The sequence below is a fragment of the Octodon degus genome, unplaced genomic scaffold, assembly GCF_000260255.1.
Source record: "Octodon degus isolate 3935 unplaced genomic scaffold, OctDeg1.0 scaffold00079, whole genome shotgun sequence".
NCBI lineage: Eukaryota > Metazoa > Chordata > Mammalia > Rodentia > Octodontidae > Octodon > Octodon degus.
This window is the reverse complement of record NW_004524655.1, coordinates 9109890-9127820: the sequence shown is the minus strand read 5'-3', so window position 1 is coordinate 9127820 and position 17931 is coordinate 9109890. Positions and strand designations below refer to the sequence as shown.

General features: G+C 52.7%; 1 protein-coding gene across 1 annotated transcript in view; it reads left to right on the top strand.

The window, feature by feature from the left end:
* The window catches only part of Gltp (glycolipid transfer protein), a 21404-nt gene extending 10111 nt beyond the window's left edge, over window positions 1-11293 (top strand). Inside the window, exons 2-5 of the mRNA XM_004636297.2 lie at window positions 4539-4597; window positions 5734-5867; window positions 6928-7078; window positions 9917-11293. Coding sequence (XP_004636354.1) covers window positions 4539-4597; window positions 5734-5867; window positions 6928-7078; window positions 9917-10099 — 527 coding nt within the window. The 3' untranslated portion in view covers window positions 10100-11293. The remainder of the gene's footprint in view (window positions 1-4538; window positions 4598-5733; window positions 5868-6927; window positions 7079-9916) is intronic.
* The last annotated feature ends 6638 nt before the right edge of the window (window positions 11294-17931 follow it).

The window sequence follows — 17931 nt, the reverse complement described above, 5'->3', positions numbered from 1 at the left end:
AAAAAAAAAAAAAAAAAAAAGGGATCAAAGCACTGTGGGGCAGCCTGGAAATTTCCAGATAAGTGCTACGGTTGTCCGCGGTGCCGGGGTTGGAACCGTGGCCTCTGTGTTCCAAGCAAGCGCTGTAACCACTGAGCTGTGTCCATCCCGCCGTGCTGTGGTCCCCCTCAGAGCGCTGAGCCAGCGAGTGCCCTCTTACTGCGAGGGCTCAAAAATAGGAAGTGCGTCCGCCTCTGGGTAGCTAATGGGAAACTGCTCCTGTGGCCTACAGGGCCCCTCCTGGGCAGCGCCACCACCCGAACTGAAGCATGAGCTTTAGCCCGGAGCGTGAGGTGCCCCTGTCCATCCGTAGTGGTCACACAAGAATCCCTGGCGTGGTGCTTGTCTCCTTCTGTGTTGAAGGTGGCTCTGGAATGCTTGGCCACTGGGCTTTTAATTATCTATCAAAGCACCACGGACAGAGCAGAAAGGAGTAACCCCCAACCAGCAGGAGGAGTGCTCTTTTTGATATGGCAGCTCACTAAGTTGCCCAGGCGGCTGGGCCTTGAACTTTTGATCCTCCTGCCTCAGCCTCTCAAGTAACCCAAACTGCAGGTACATGCCACTCCACATGGCACCGTAATTCATGTTTCTGATGATGGCCCTGTTTAGAAAGGTACAAATGGCTTCTTGTGTGGAAGCAGGGACATTCGTGTTACATTTTGATGAATTTCATCCTAAATTTTGATTTAGGGGAAGTTGGTACAGTCATAAAGTTATTTGGTAAATAGAAAATAGTTCCTTGTTTTAATTTTATTTTCTTAAGATTAAGTATCTTTTTATTCAGCATCTTTAAGTATCTTTTTATTCTGTGAATTGTCCATTGTCTTATAGGGTTGGGGTTCTTTTATTGACTTTGTAAGAAATTTTACATATTAGGGATGAAAGCTTTTTTTGTTGTCTTTTTGAGGCAGGATCTCGCTATGCAGTTCAGGTTGGCCTTGAGCTCACTTTGCAGCCCAGGCTGGTCTTGAACTCACAAGGATTCCCCTGCCTCAGCCTCCGTAGTGCTAGGATTACAGGCCTGCAGCACCACACCCGGCTTTGTTGTTTGGTTTTGATAGTAGGATTTTTTCCTTCTTCTGTATAGGAAGTTTCTGGTTTTATAATTGAGAAGTATTGGTCTTTTCCTTGTGTGTTCTGATAGTTTGCTTAGAAACAAATTTTCTCCCCTAAACAAAGGGGGAATTTGTCAGGTATCCTAGATAACCCAGGCTTTACTATATTTAGAATCTGTGCCCAAGGTTTTATGAAGATGGTAGGATTGTATCTGATTTTTGTTTTTTTCCTCTGGAGGTAGGCGATGAACTAGAAAGCCACCCAAGCTCCCTCCCTCCCCCTAGGCAGGAAGGTTCTGCTGGCATATTAAGTAGCCTGTTTGCTGACAACAATTAAGACAAAACAGGTTTAGGGTAACTGCAAAACTGGTAAAACAAGAAAGGCAATTTCAGGGCAAGATGCCATCTGAAGAAAAACTAAGACTGAATAACCTGGTAGAAACTTGTCACACTGTCTGAGAGCAGGACAAGTTTAAGTATAAAGTGTTAGAAAGGCCACAGCATGCTTGGGAATTAAAAATCACACTCTGGTTTTACTGTCAGAGTTTTCCGTGAGTGCCCATGACAGGAACATTCTAGAAAGAACGGCTAGGGTGTGGTAGAACCAGCCTTAGCTTTGTGATTGGTTCCCAGTTCCCAGCTCTCATTCTGTGACCTTGGGCAAGTCCCGTTGGCATCTCTTGGACTTGGTGTCCTACGACTGTGCCGTGAACAGACAGGCCGAGAGCCTGCAGCGGATGATACTGAGGCAGGCCTTGGCCTACCTATGCCTGGAGCATTCCAAAGAAGGACCTGATCCCAAGTCATTAAGTCACTTGGCCAAAGTCACACCAATGCCAGCGTTTGACCCCAGGTCCAGCCGGCTTGAGAGCACTAGGCTGCCTCTCTACTAATCTTAGGCAGCGCCCTTCCCCAGAGCTCCTGGTTCACCGTCCTTGCCTGGGACACACCCTTCGGGTGTAATGGGAATGCCCATTCCTGGGCCTGCACTCCCAGCCCCAGCCAGTGCATTCTTCCCCTGCAGCTGAGCAGACGCCACCACCCTGTGCGGTGGCCCCAGCACACAATAAGCACTGCTGTTGGGGCCTGGTGACTGCTGACCGTGGCAACCTCATGACCCTCGGAGCGCACTGTCAGGAGAGCCCAAAACAAAAAGCCTTTCTCCTGCCACCACAACCGGGTTCAGAGCAAGGAAGCCCAGTAACGTTTTTGCATGCATCTCTAACACACACATCCAAGCCAGGAGTGACACAGGCCTATAACCCCAACTCCTCTGCAAGCTGAGACGGGAGGATTGCAAGGCTAACCAGGGCACTTTAGCCAGATCCTGTCTCAAAAAATAAAAAGGGGGGCCGGGGAGATGGCTCAGTAGAATAAGCGCTTGCCTGGCAAGTGTAAGGGTCTGAGTTCAATCCCCGGTCCAAAAAAAAAAAAAAAAAAAAGGGTTGGGGAGGTAACTCAGTGCTGGGGCATCCCGGGGTTAAATCCATAATACTAGGAAAAAAAGCAAAAAGCAAATTGAGTGGCCGAGTCAAATTGAATGGTAGCACTCCGTGGTTGCCCAGGATCTGTCACCAACTCCTAGCCCTGCCTTTCTTGTTTGGAGGGTGTGGTTGAAGGTCAGCCCTCAGCACTAAGGACAACCACAGTTCGCCCTGAGTGGCTTTGTAGGGGCTGACAGCTGACAGGACTGACTGGCCAGGATGTCCAAGACACATCGGGCAAGGCTAAGGGTGGATGGAGCCGTAGCTGCACTGATGTCCTCTGCAGGCCTCGCTGAGAGCCACAGTGTCCAGGGGTAGGCAGGGCAGGTGGCCCGGACCCCTGCCTAGCACCTTTCTGGAGCAAGTGGCTGTGGGAGAGAAGGTCGGGCCTGGCCCTTGGGGGAGGCTCGCTGGCCCAGAGGAGCAGCCTGTGGCTCCGCCAAGAGGAATGCACCAGAAGCCGCAGTGGGGAGGAGGGACGGGAGAGTGGAATGGCCGGGGCCACAGGTCGAGGATGATTCCCAGGCAACAGAGGCTCATGGGATATTGCCTGGGCAGTGGAGCCCAACCCTGGAAATGGTATGAAGTCAACCAAATAAATGACTGAGGCCCAACTGCCGAGCGCTCACCTTGCCCAGGTGTTCTGCCATGTGGGTCGCACGCACTGCTTTCTTTCTCATTTCTTTTTGGCAGTGTTGAGAATTGAGCCCAGGGCCTGGTGCATACTGAGCACGAGCTTGACCACTGAGCTCCACCCCCAGTCTGGTGCACTGTCTTTAATTGCTGTGACATCCTTATGAACTGAGTCCTGTTGCTGCTCCATTGGGCACGCGAGGAGACTGAGGCATACAGACCGAGCTGAGCCGCCAGCACGCTGTGGCTGGGCCCTGGCTCGGCCCACCTGCCTCCCCCGCCCGCCTCCTTCCCCCGTGCCTGGGGTGGGTTGGTGTAAGGGTCTCGTGCTCACCCCCTGCACCTGTTGCACAGAGGCGGTTGGCACGTTCCCGACTCTGGTCAGCTGTGCCCACTCCCCCAGCCGGAACCCAGCCTGCAGAATTCCCTGCGTGCCCAGAGCTGCCCCAGAGCTCCAGGCCTCCTGGGCAGGCCCTCCTATGGGTTGACATCAGCCTCTGGCCCACCCTGAGGTCCTTGGCCCTGGGCTCTGTGTCTGGTTTAGTGAATCCGCCTCTCTGGACCCAGCAAGGTTGCTGAAGAGGGGTAGGGTGCTAGCTGTCCCTGTGGGTCCCAGGGTGAGGGCCTGCAGAACCGCACAGGTGTCCTTCACTGTCCCTAGTCCTTTGCGGGGAGCTTCACCTGGTGCCATGTGCTTGGTCCTCATCGTATCTCCATGATGGGTTTTGTTGTCCCATTTACTAGCTGGGAATATGAGGCTCAGAGAGCTGAAAGCAGATTCAACAAATGTGAACACAGGGCAGTTCCTGTGAGGACAACTCTGTCCCTACGGCTCCCTCCCGGCAGGTGGGAAGGCGGAGGAGGTGCCCGTGGTTGCTTTCCCCCATCCCACTGGTATGGGTGGGGGGCACTGTCTGGCGGGACAGCCTTTCCAAGGGGAAAACCCTGTGTGCTGCATTTCAGAAAATCAAAGCCGTGGATGACACCAGCCCAGCCTGCAAGCACTGCCTATCACTTGGGCGCCATACCGTCACTGTAGAAGGTTCAGTTATGCTCTAGCGAAAGAGGTGTAGACAAAGGTTTTTCTCTTAGATATTCCATTTAGAGTTAAAAGCTCTGATGAGTCCTGCAGACCCTCAGTTTCACCTAGAACCCAGCACTCCCCAAATTTGCCGGCCTTCAGAGCCTTCTCAGCACCTGTAATACACTGCGTGCTGCTAAACATGCCCGTGTTCCTCCCCTCAAGTCCCCAGACCTCAGTGGCTCTTGGTTGTCTTGTTCCCCTGGAGGGGAACCTAACTCCCTCTTGTCATTTTGTCCCCAGATTGCCTCGGCTCCCCAGTGTTCATGCCCATCAAGTCAGACATAAGCGGCAACATCACGGTGAGTAATTGGCCCAGCAGCCACAAACTCCCAGCCCGAGAGAAGAAGGAGGAAGCACAGGCGTAGGGAAACAGGCTGGGCCCCGGGCTATACTTCTCCTGCAGCCATCAGGTGCAGCCCGGGTGGGGCCAGAGCCTTAGTGCTGGACCCTGAGAAGGGCCTGCCTGCCTGCTATCCACCTCCACCTCCACCCAAGGAGAAGTACACACCTGGGATTCCAGCACTCCAGGAGGCTGAGGCCAGAGGATCGCAAGTTTGAGCTGAGCTCAGATATGAGACCCTGTTTCAAAATAAAAATAGAAAGGGCTGGGGATGTAGCTCAGTAGAAAGTCTGGGGTTTGGTCTCCAGTAGTACAAAACAGTACCCCGCCCCCCCCCCCTCCAATTCCATGAGTGGTCGTGGCTTGACTCGCTTCTCCTGAGTTCCTGGAGTTCCCTATGCTATTGCCCTTGTTTGAGGATCTGCCCAAGGCCCACCCAGGCCTTGGAACCCACCACGCAGTCTCCCATCTACATCCCAGCAGCCCTGGGAGGCTGGTTCTGTTGTCCCCATGTGCTTCATTGCAGGGGGTCCCCTTAGCTCAGGGCCACAGCAAGAAAGTGGCCGAGCTGGGATTCACACCCAGGACCATCTAGGCCCATCAGAGGCCGTTGAGCTTGGACTTCCGTGGATCCTCAGGTGATCTTGGAGTCCTTGCATGCAAGATTTCACTCATCCCTGAAAGCAGAACCTCAGGGGCCTTCTGCCCACGGCATTGTCACCAGTGGCTGGAGGATATGCACTCTCAAGCCAGCTGAGTTGGGGCCCACTACCACCTGCACCTGCTGTGTGGCCTTGGACACCTCACTGCCCCGTCTGAGCCTCAGTGGCCTTATCTGTAGATTTGGTACAACAGAGCAACACTCAGGTAGCCATGAGCATCCTATAAGCAGCACCCCCAAAGCTCTCTGGCTCACGGGAAGCACTCAATAAACACAAACACAGGGCAGTTCCTGTGAGGACAGCTCCGTGTCCCTGTTGCTCCCAGCAGGTGGGAAGGCGGAGGAGGTGCCTATGGTTGCTCCCCCTCTGATATGGGGGTGCTGTCTGTCAGGGCAGCCTTTCCAAGGGGAAATCCCTGTGTGCTGCATTTCAGAAAATCAAAGCCGTGTATGACACCAACCCAGCCAAGTTCCGGACCCTGCAGAACATCCTGGAGGTGGAGAAGGAAATGTACGGAGCAGAGTGGCCCAAAGTGGGGGCCACGCTGGCATTGATGTGGTTGAAAAGGTGATGGGCTTGGGGGGTGGGGCCTAGAGGTTCCCCCAAACTGGAGGAGGGAAGCAGTCCTTGCCCCTGCCAGCCTGGGCTCAGATGTCCTCTGGTACCTTGCTAGTCACTGGCTGCGAAAAGTCTGAGGGCCAAGTCATGTAAGCACAGGTTGTGTATTGCCCAGAGGTATCCTCTTGGGGGCAGATTTATATATTATGTATACAATAGGGTGTATTATGACAGTTTCTTGACAGAAATACAGAGTTACTTGGTTTTTTGAGACAGGGTCTCACTATGTAGCCCTGGCTGAGATTACAGGTATGTGCTCCATGCCTGGCTAGAAATACAGCATCTTGAAGAGCTCTGTGGCGTTTGCCCACTCGCATCCCGTGGGCTGGGAACACTGCTGTGAGCACTCGTTGGACTTTTTTTTTTTTTTTTGGAACCGGGGATTGAACTCAGGCCCTCGCACTTGCCAAGGAAGCGCTTATTCCACTGAGCCATCCCCCCGGCCCTCATTTTTATTTGTACTCCTTGCCATTCCTACCTTCTTCTCCTGGCTCTTGGAGTGGCCACTGGAATTACAGACCATGGTTTGGGGCAGACGGGGTAATGTAGCAGGTTTAGAAAGACCTGGCAATAGCAAGGTGGCAGTGAGGAGCCTGGGTGGGCCCTGGGCCAGGCTGTTCACTGTGCCGATGTCCCTGGACTGGGAGCCTGCATGGGCCAGTGCTGGGGCCTCACTCCCCCCAACCCTGATGGCCACCTGCCACATGCCAGCCTGTGAGAGGGTATAAGGCCACAGAAATAGGCCAGACAGGCCTAGACCCTGCCCTAGCGGGGACCACTGTCAGCGCCAGCACTGGCTGTGGTGGAAGGAGGGAACCTGCGGTTGTTGAGCTGAGCCCAGTGGTCATATGCCTGATACGCAGCAGGCGTCCAAGCAAGCAGTCGAGGGCTAGGACTCCCTTTTGTGCCAGCGTCCTTCCAACTTGTGGCACGTACTTCCCTCCCAGCCGGCAGGGGCCTCCCTGGCTTGTGGACAAGGGCCCTAAACACCCTCCCACTGTGTCCACAGGGGCCTACGCTTCATCCAGATCTTCCTCCAGAGCATCTGTGACGGCGAGCGGGACGAGAACCACCCCAACCTCATCCGCGTCAACGCCACCAAGGCCTACGAGATGGCCCTCAAGAAGTACCATGGCTGGATTGTGCAGAAGATCTTCCATGTGAGCCAGCCCCAGGGGACCAGGATGCCCCATTCTGTCCCCAGGCCAAGACCACAGGCTTGCAGATACCGTTTCCTGCTCTCCCAGTCTTCCCCCTCCCCCCTTTGGGTTTCTGAGACAGGGTCTCACTGTGTAACCAGCTGTGTGGGTTTTTTTTTTTTTTTTTTTTTGAAACAGGGTCTTACTGTGTAGTTCCAGCCATCTTTGAACTCATCTTGTACCCCATATTAGCCTCAAACTCAGCAATCCTCCTGCCTCAGCTTCCTGAGTGTGAGACTAGAGGTGTGCGCCACTATACCTGGCTGTTTGGCTGCCCCATGTCTTTAGCTGTATCTTTGAGGCCTGTATTTGCCTCTGGATTTGGGAACAGCCCCTGTCCTTGGAGGGCAAGGCTGGTACTGGTGTGCTGAGGGCCCTCATGTGGCTAGCCCTGGGGTATGGCATGGTGGCCATTACTGCAGATGATCGCTGGGGCCTCTCTGTGTGCCCCAGCCTGCGTGCCCTGACTAGCAGCTGGAGGCTGAGGCAGGAGGATCACAAGTTGAAGCCCAGTCTGGGAAATTTAGCGCCTTAGTGAGACCCTCTCTCCAGAAGGAGGCGGGAAACGAGCTGTAGATACAGCGGTAGTTCAAAGGCCTTGGGTTCATTCTCCAGTATTACAAAGAAACTAGAGAGGGAAAGGAAGTACCTGGGACAAACCCCCTTGGGCCTGCAAGTGGGTGGGGGGCTGGCCTCCTTGGCCCCTCCCAAGCCTCCTGGACTCTCCCACCAGGCAGAGAGGAGAGGAAGGGCTTTGCTCCCATGGAGGCATGTGCTTAAAGGGGAGAGGCCTGAGGCGTTCAGGCCCTTGTGGTCTGAGTTAGGGTAACATTGGCCAGAGTTCCTGGACACTGGGCTTTGCCCTGGTTAGCCGGGGGTCTCTAGGTCACCAGGCTGAGAAGCTGGCTGACAGGTGTGCAAGGGCCTTCAGGGTGCGCCTGTCTCTTGCTGCCCCGTGTGCTGTGCCAGCCCACAGAGCCTGTGTGTCCCAAGAACTAGGCTTCCGTGGCTTCTCTTTTCCTCAGGAGCCCAGGTTGGAAGCCAGGCTGGGTCCAGGCAGCAAGAGCTGGACATGGGGCAGGAACACAGACGCCTTTGAGCCACATGCTCTGGCACAGCCCCAAGATCCCTGTCTTCCCGGAGCCCAGTGAGGCATCCTGTGGGCCTGGCACAGGGCAGCTCCCCGTGAGCCATGATCTTCAGCAGTGCTCCACGAGGTGGCGCTGTGCCTACCCCACTGCACAGACTCGCACAGAATGGCAAAGTCAAGGTTCCACAGCGTGAACCAGGGAGGCCTGGCTTAGCCCGAGTCCTCTGTGCCTCTAGTCCCAGCTACTCGGGAGGCTGAACCAGGAGGAGCACTGAAGCCCAAGAGCTTGGGCTGGGCACTGTAGTAACACAGTAGGACCTTATCTCAAAAGCAGGAAGAGAGAGAGAAAGAGAGTCAGATGGTGGGGGGCTGGGACCATACCTTCCCAAGCCATAGTGTTCTTATCTTTCAAATGGGTATAAAACATGGATCATTGTGAAGATTTTTTTTCTTTTCAAAGTTTTATTGATAAACATATAGCAATGAGACAGTTTCAAATCAAATCAAAAGTACAGTTTCAACAAATAATACACTGCATATATTCTTCTTAGTGGTTAATTGCTGTACAAGATGCAGACTTGTGATCCTACTTACAAACACCATTAGAAAAAATCATTCTATTCATTAAGAGAATGCAACTATATATCTATCCCAACCACTTTGAATACACAGATACAAAATGGACATTCATAGTTATACCCCAATTTTTTAAGTTCCGTTGTTGAATATTATAGGTGTGTAAACTCAGCAAAATATTCTAAAAGAGTCCAGTAGCCCATAATAGCATTGGGTCTTCTGTTTAACTGGCAATGTCAGAAATTATTGACCTGAGTCCCCCACAGCTCAACATAACAACATGGCTTTACTTCCTATATTTTGTCTTCATACTTTTCTACTGGATGGTTAAGACCAAGGTAAAGCAGGACCTATGCAACAAGAGTTGTAGCTTTTTGGTTTGAGAAGGTCAGTGAAATGCCCTCAGGATTTGTCTTGAGATCCTGTACCTCAGATTGTAGAACCTTTGTCAGTGTCAGCCATGTGGATGAGTCACAGCCATTGCTTGGCCAATGTGCTCTCTGTGAAAGCCTGAGAGAGTGTCTTCTCCACTGTGAAGATTAAATGAGCCAATCCGTATAATTTTCTTGGCACATAGTTTACACTCAGTAAAATAAATCTATTACCTCTTTCATGATCAACGACAGTGCTGTTTATATTTTCCCCATGCTGTCGCAGCTGTAGCCTGGCTCTACAGTTCGGTGAACTGAGCCTCTGTACTTTCAGCTGTCAGGGAAGCCCTGAAATTTAGGGAAGTGTTACCCTGTAAGCACAAAGAAAAGGCCAGCCACAGGGCCCAGGAAAAGAAAAGGAAGGAAGGAAGGCAGGCAGGCAGGCAGGCCAGCCACAGCATGGCCTAGCAGCCGTCTCCCAACTCAGAAAGTTGGCTTCCAGATAAGGGAGCGCAGAGGGCAGAGGTCCAAGCTGGAGATGACACCACGCTGGTGTCCTTCCCGTGGGCCCTGTGGGGTAGAAGGGATAGCATGTCTTCCTTTCCTTTTCCTTCCCCTTCCCCTACCACCGATGGCAGAGTTGGGCCCACACAGACCCTGGGGAAGGATATACACCACCATCACCACCACCCCACCCCACCCCCACCCCACGCATGTCTCCCTGCTTATGGCCACCCCTCCTCCCCTCTCACCCACCTCAAGGCAGCACTCTACGCGGCTCCCTACAAATCCGACTTCCTGAAAGCACTGTCCAAGGGGCAGAATGTGACGGAGGAGGAGTGCCTGGAGAAGATCCGCCTCTTCCTGGTCAACTACACGGCCACCATCGACGTCATCTATGAGATGTACACCAAGATGAACGCGGAGCTCAACTACAAGGTGTAGGCAGCACCTACGTGGGGCCGCCGGCAGAAGGGAGCAAAGCCGCAGCACTGTGAACCAAGCCCACAGCCCGCAGGCCAGCCTGGGCTGCAGGGGACAGTCCTGGGGATTTTTTAAGTCTTTTTTTTTGGGGGGGGGGGTTCATTCTAATGGAGCAATAAATAACGATCTTCTTCTAGGTTTGACTTTGACAACAACACAGACTACTGTACATCTTCATTGCAGTGTGATAAGACTCAATTAACCAACCTGGCTCGGTGGCGCACAGCTGTGATCCCAGCTGCACAGGATCTTTTCAGATGGGAAGATGCTAACGTTGAGCCCAGCCTGGGGCAAATCAGCAAGATCGGGTCTCAAAAATCAAAAGAGTTTGGGGCGTGGCTCAGTGATACCCCACATGGCTAGTGTGCCTGAGGTCCTGGGTCCGATCCCTGGTGCCACAGAAACATAAACACAAATAAATAAAATTAACATTTCTAATAAATCAACTCCTAGGGTTTTGCCCCCCCCCCACGCCCAAGAAGCACTGCCCTGGGGGAGCAGCACACACTTCGTGTCATTTGGACGGACAGACGGACGGGGCGCATCTGTTGCGCTGAGGAATTGGCTGAATGATGCTTTGGGTATTTCAGGGACCATGAAAAATCTGATTCAAAATTTTGCAGGATCCTTACTGTGACATTCTTTACAGAAGTAAACTGGTATGTGTTCTACCAGACTTACATAGCCCAACCTCACAGTACTGTCATCAGAAAACATCAGCCTTTGGCTAGACCGTCTTTTGTTTTTAGCTTTTTTTTTTTTTAAATAGCAGAAACCAACCAGCAAGCCTTTGATGACCAAGAGGCCATTTCTTTGCAAGCTACTGGGCACAAACAACTGACCGTGGACGACTGTGTCCACATTCTTCTGCATAACTGTTTTCTTCAGGGACAGCTCTTCCAACCTAAGAAACAAGTAGATTTCTCAAGAGGGAGGAACGTGCCCTCCAGTTGCAGAGACTCACGAAGCCACCTTGCTGCCTTAACGGTCCTTCCTGGCGCTAAAGAGCGTATTTTTTTAAAAATACCAGGGCACACCCCAAAAGATTTGATGTGTGTTTAATTAAAAAAAAAAAAAAACCCAATGAGGAACAACTGATGGTTTTTATGCAGAGACTAAATGATCCTTAATAAATAAATCTCTATTTTGGAATCACATCTGTGTGCCGTTTTGGTTCTTGGTTCTTTCATTTATTTTCTGTATCCCAGGTTACAGTTGGAGACTTACAGAACCGCTGCCAATGACCTGTTTTCTGGCCTCCATGCTTTTAAAAAATAGAACTGGTTGCCACATGGAGAAACTGTAGAATTCCACATAAAAATCTTGGGTTTCCAGATTCTTTTGAAAAACCAAGCTGCCTGGCAGAAACATTGCCCCCTTGATAGGGTAAGGGGAAGGGTGTGGAGTTTTCACTTTGCCTCAGTCTCCACCCCTCCCTGCTGCCTTCCCCACCCTGTGGTCAATTATGATTTGCAGTTTATCAAAGGTTGATGCTTTCCCTTATAACTGGGGTTAAAGTGAAAGAGAAGACTTTCTCTTCATTCCTGCTCCCATGGAGCTAATGGCTCAGCGGGCAAGATGGACCAGAGTGGTCAGGGCCTCAAGGGACCTGGGCCACAGATGGGAAGCCACACTGTGGAATGCATTTTAGGAATCAGAGCTTGCCATGTGTCCCGGGAGATCAGGACGTGAGGAGAGGACATTCCAAGCCACAAAGGCCTGGTATCTTGAGGAATGTTGTGTGTGCATGTGTGTGTCCCATGATGCTGGCGTGGGACTTGATGTTGAGAATCATGGGACACCTTTCAGGCTCTGGTGCACCATCTGATCAGATACCCAGTTTGGAAAGCTCCCTCTGGCATAGCCAGGGCTTGGCAGCCTGAGCTGCGTCTTGTGCATGTCTCTTGATTTCATTATGTTTTCTAATATTACTGAACCTGTGGATGCTACTGTTCTTCCTAAGCTCTAATTGCTTTCTAGGGTTTTTTTTTTTTTTCTTTATGTGTGTGTGTGTGTGTGTGTGTGTGTGTGGCCAGCTCAGCCCACCAGGGGGCGGGGCTGGCTGGCATGTGGTGCTGGGGGATTGAACCATGGTCCCTGTGCTTTGCTAAGCTTGTTCTAAGTAGGTGCTTTAGACCACTGAGCCATCTCACCAGCCCCTTTCTAGGGGTTTTCCCTTTGGGTTTCCTAGAAATACAACGTTCTGCTGGCAATTAAAATAACTGTCTCTTTTCTTCAGATCTCTAACACAATACAATGAGGCCAGGAGGGCACTTTCTTCTTGGGAGGAGGAATTTTTCCCAGGGCAGCCTTCCTCACTGCTGCTCCTGCTGGGGTCCGGTATTTCTAGGGCTTTGGTCCCAGAGACAAGACCAACAGCACATCTGCATCCGGGCCTTCCCATTTCTTGTCAAAGTGGGATGCTGCCTGGAGCAGGGAAGAGAGCACACACTGGGCACCTGCTGTATACGAGGGCCTGTAAAAGAACGTGCTTTAACACATTTCATCATCACCTAAGACATGGGCATCCAGAGACGCACTTACCAATTGAGGGAACCGTGCCCCCAAAGCCGTGGCATCGCCTAGGGGATGGGACTCGGCCAGGGTGACCCAGCCACATGTGGCACTGAGACTTTCCTTCTGACTGCAAATTTGAAAGTGAGTCACACTTCCTGCCCGCATGCTCCCAGGTTAACTGATAACACAGAAGCCCAAATTAGCTCCAAAGTTGGCCAGGACTGATTCTTCTGTTTCCATCAATGAAAACTCAGTCCTTTAGGCACTCTCTCAATCCCGTTGTAACGTATCTCTGCTACAGCAGAGCAACCAAGGCGCGGGCGATTTACCTTTCAGAAGCTGTTTCTCTCTCTGTACAAGGAGGTCTTGCCGGTGCCTACCTCACAGGGTTGCCACGAGGCTTAACCATTACAGAGTCTGGAAGCCTGGCCCTGCTCTGTGTTAGCGAAATCGCCTTGGGCAAATCACTCTGCCTCTCTGTGCCTCACATTTTTCTTTCATGCCGGGGAGGATACAACAGATTCAGATCACCGTGTCGATGAAGCTGTCCGGATGCCGAGCTGCGCTCTCCGTCAGTGCTGGCTGGGGGATGCGTTTCCCTGGTTTGCGAACTGCCGCCTCCCTCCTGCACCCTCTGCTCTTGGCGCGCCCCACAGCTCCAGGGCTTGCGCACTGAGCGCCTTTAGCTCCCTCGAGGCCCGGTAGGTGGCGCTGTCGGCACCGCAGAGCCCCGAGCCCGGCCAGCCGGCACCTCCCACACAAGGATCCTGCATTCCCAGCCCAAAGAGGGAGGACAGGACTGGGGCTCCCGCTTCCAGCGTGCTCCGGAAAGATGTAAGTCCCTCTACCGAGTACTTGAGATCTTGATTTCAGGCCAGCCTCCGTGTGGCAGTCATCTTTGCCCTGTCACGTAAGAGACTATTGCCACTTTACCAGCGCTACCATCTAATGATTTGGGGATTTAAGCCCAGACTCAGAAACTTTGCAGCTGTGATCCCAGACAAGTCAGTGCACCTCTGTAACAAGGGGCCTCAGTTTGTGAATCTGTGAACTGGAACAGGAACACCTCCACCTTTCAGGATTGCATAGAACAATGTGTGTCAAGCACCTGACACACTGGAAGATGTTTGAGAGCACATCCTTATTGATATTTTATTTGATGCTACCATCTTCCAGGGACCTAAGAGGGATGTGCAGTTCCAGTAGTTGAACCAAGGCATGCTGTCGTTTGCACTCACTTGGCCTGCGCATCTGAACCACATCCCTGGCCTTTTTAGTTTTGTCTTTTAAATTTTGATTTTGATTTTTTTTTTTTCCAGAACCAGGGATTGAACTCAGGCCCATCTCCCCAGCCCGAAACACTTTTTTTTTGGGGGGGGGGGGCGGGGGAGAACTGGGGATTGAACTCAGGCCCTTGCACTTGCCAGGGAAGCACTTACTCTAGTGAGCCATCTCCCTTGACCCCTTGAAATATGGTCTTGTTAGGCTGACCTTAAACTTGTAATTCTCCTGTCTTAGCCTCTAGAATAGCTAGAATTTCAAGCCAATACCACCTTGCCTGGCCATTACTAGTTCTTATAAATACACTAGTGCCAGCTGGGTACAGTGATGCAGGTCTGCAATCCCAGCATTTGGAGGCTGAAGCAGGAGGACTGTGAGTTCAAGATCTCGCGGGGGTAATTAGCAACTTAGGGCCTGTCTCAAAAATTAAAAAATAAATAGGGCTGGGGCTGTAGCTCAGTGCAAAGGCCATGAGTTCAGCCTCCAGTGCCCCCTCAAGGTTATACAGCTTAGCAGATGTCAAAGGCTAGCAACAAGAAACAGCCCCGAAATGTCAGGCAACCTGGCTGCTATTCCTTGCTCCTTCCACATCTTCTGTGTGACTCTGGGCAAGTCATTTGTGCCCCTGAGCCTCAGTTTCCTCATTATAAAAATGCTGGGAAAGGTGGCACACATCAGTGATCCCAGATGTAGGGAGGTGGAGGCAGGAGGATTATTGCAAGTTTGAGACCAGCCCAGGCTACAAAGGGAGCTCAAGGACAGCATGAGCTGCATAGTGAGACCCTGTCTCAAAAAGACAGAAGAATAAAAATAAAAATTCCAGCCTAGCTTGCTCCCTCCAGCCAGCTCTGGCAAGCCACCATGGACACCTCTTCAGATGGCAGGCAGCCCCTGGTTTGGATTCCTAATCCAGGAAAATTAACGTCTGCTGTGGCCTCAAGTGGGAGCACCCACTTAGCAAAGCACTTAGTGCAGCACCTGAGGGGCCCTGGAAGCCGGCAGCTGATAGATCACCTCACCAGCCCTTGATCTGGGAGGACCGTCTGGAAGACGGGCTCCTCCAGGCTGCTTGCTGAGCGCCCGCTGCCTGCAAGGCCCTGAGCTAGGCTCAGAGGATCCTGCAAGAAGCCACACAAGGGTCCCAGCCCATAAGGCCCACCTGGTGAGCCCCATGATAAATCGTGAGAGTGAAGTGGGTGGTGACGGACAGCAAGGAGGGCTAAGGGGTGGACAGTATGGTGGTGCAGTGATTCAGAGTGAGGGTGGTGATGGTGTGCAGGGAGGAGCTCTCTGAGGGGGTGACAGCTGAGCTGAGAGCCAAAGGGAAAGAGAGAGAGAGAGAGAGACAGACAGACAGACAGACAGACAGACAAGCAACAGCCAGTGCAAAGGCCCTGAAGCATCTGGCAGGGCAGACTGCCAGGGAGGTTACAATTCAGAAAGAGTTTAGAGGGAAGTTTGCTTTCTGCCCTAAAGGCAGAAGGGATTAGCCCTGGTGAGTAGAAGGTGATAGAGCTAATTCGCAGTTGAAAAAACTGTCAGCCAGGACCTCAGGGGTCCCTTGTGTGACTCAGAAAAGAGGCTGTGCTTGCTCCTGCCTGAAACCAGTCTGTGCCTCTTCTTGGCCAGACTGAGTGGGGTGGGTGGGAGCCTGGCCAGGAGGTGCCCCACCTCTGTGAAAGGCATGGGCCTCTCTCCAGAAAGCACTGGTTTAACCTCTTACGATTCCATGCAGAAGCCCAGCTGGGAAGCCCTGAGGTCCTCTGACACCCCACCTTGTGGAGGTCATCTTTGAGGTGACCGTGGCCAACTGATGCTTGGCTGTATCCACAGGCCACTGATGGCTGCGGGGAGGAAAGGAATCACAGCCTCCAAGCGAAGCCTGGGAGAGCAGCTGCACCATGGCAACGGTCACCCGAGGAGAAGGGCTTCCTCCCACCTGGCCTCAGGTTTCCGCCCCAGGGAGAATTCCAGAAAAGCCTCATTGAAAGCCAGACTGGGCTGGGTGGGGCTCCAGTCCTAGGGACCAGGGCCAGGGCTTTGCAGGACCAAGGTATACAAACCAACCTCTTGTCCCTGACCTGTTTGTGTCCTCTCCCCGGGAGGATCACTATGAATTTGAGCTGCGTAGCAGAAAGCAAAGCAAACTTCCTCTAAACTCTGCACCTCTGAATTGTAACCTCCGTGGCCTCTCGGCCTTTCCAGGCTGCTTCCTCTCCTGCCTCAGGGCCTTTGCACTGCTTGTCTGTTTGTCTGTCTGTCTGTCTGTCTGTCTGTCTGTCTCTCTTGCTCTTTCTTTCCTTCCCTTTGGCTCTCAGCTCATCTGTCACCTCCTCAGAAACAGCTGGTGACTTCATATGCACCCGCTGTCCACCAGGGCAGGCTTCAAGAGGAAGACTGTGGCACCCTGGACCTACTCAGCCTTCTAGTCCTCCTGGGGGGGATTCTGAAGACACTTGGTACAGCTGGGAGCTCTGGGTTGAGGAGGATGTGAAGTTGGTCTTTTTTTTTTTTTTTTTTTTTTTTTTGCGGAACCAGGGATTGAACTCAGGCCCTTACGCTTGCCAAGCAATCACTTATTCTACTGAGCTATCTCCCCGGCCCCTAAGTTGGTCTTGAGGGGAAACGTGCTCCCCTGAGAGTACATTGTGTGCTGCATAACAATGTTTTGGTGAACAATGACAGACCAAACATGCCGTGGTGGTCCCACTGGATTGTATCACCCAGGGACACCCCCAGCCCTTCTATTTTTACACTTGAGACAAGATCTCACTAAATTGCACAGATGGGACTTGAACCTGTGATCCTCCTGCCTCAACTTCCCCAAATGCTGGGGTTACAGGCATGTGCCACAGCACCTGGTACAACGGAGGTTTCCATTTGTATGGATGTGGGCTTGCAGCTCTCCTGGCTCTTTCCCATGTGGGGGTGCTGGGTCATATGGTCACTCCACGTTTGACATTTTGAGGAACTGCCGGACAAGTTTCACCACAGCAGCTGCTGCCTCTCGAGTTCTGGCAGTGCACATGCGGCTTCCGGCTTCTCCACAGCCTCGCCGGTCCTTCTACTCTGGCTCTCTGAGACCATGTCCTGCTCTCTGTGCTCCCCTGGAGGACCAGCTGGGTTTGGTTTCAAATCCTCCCAGGGGTGGCTCTTGAACAAGTGGCCCCTCAGTGTCCCTTCTTCACAAAATGGTGTCAGCAGATGGCCAGGGTCTGCAGCAACTCAGGGCGGGGCCACACTAGTGTGAAGTGAGGTACACAGGTTGTGGCTTTATAACTGCGTGTCCTGGCTACAGACTCCCCGAGACACTGGTCTGGTGGGCTCGCGGATCCCCCCAGCCCAGGGCACCAGGCTGTGCAGACAGGAGGTGCTCGGTGAGTGCAGGCTCTTGCTGCTACCCAAGAACCTCCCTTAGGGGAAGGGGCCAAGCCCACCCTGCAAGTCCCACTTTTCCGAGGTGGAAACTGAGGCACTGAGCGAGGCTCTTGCCTGCAGGTTCCACTTCATCAGTGGCAACCACCAACATCCTGACCTGAGGTAAGCTAGGGGGCTCCATCTGAGAAGAGGGGGGTGGAGAACAGCAACTCACCCTCGCCCCGCCCCACCCTCCCGGCTGCATCCCATCCCCCAGCTGGGGCCCAGCTGGAGCCCTAGGGTCCCCAGCCAGCAGACTGGTTTTGTGTCAGGGAGGTGCAAGGGGCTGTGTACATTCCTCACCACTGCCAGAGAGCTGCTTGCTCTGCTGGAGGCTGGGGCCACCCACAGGGAAAAGCTCCCTCCACCCTTCCCGCCACAGCTTCCATAGAGACAGCGGCAGGCAAGCGAGTGCTGCAAGCCTCGTTCCCACCTGTAGGGTGGGCCCAGCAATCCCTACCTCAAGGCCTGGAGATTGCTTGGGCAATCTCTCCTTTCTTGGGCTACCACGAGTTGTTTTTTTGTTTGCTTGTTTTTGTTGTTGTTTGTTTGGGGTTTTTGGGTTTTGGTTTTTTTTG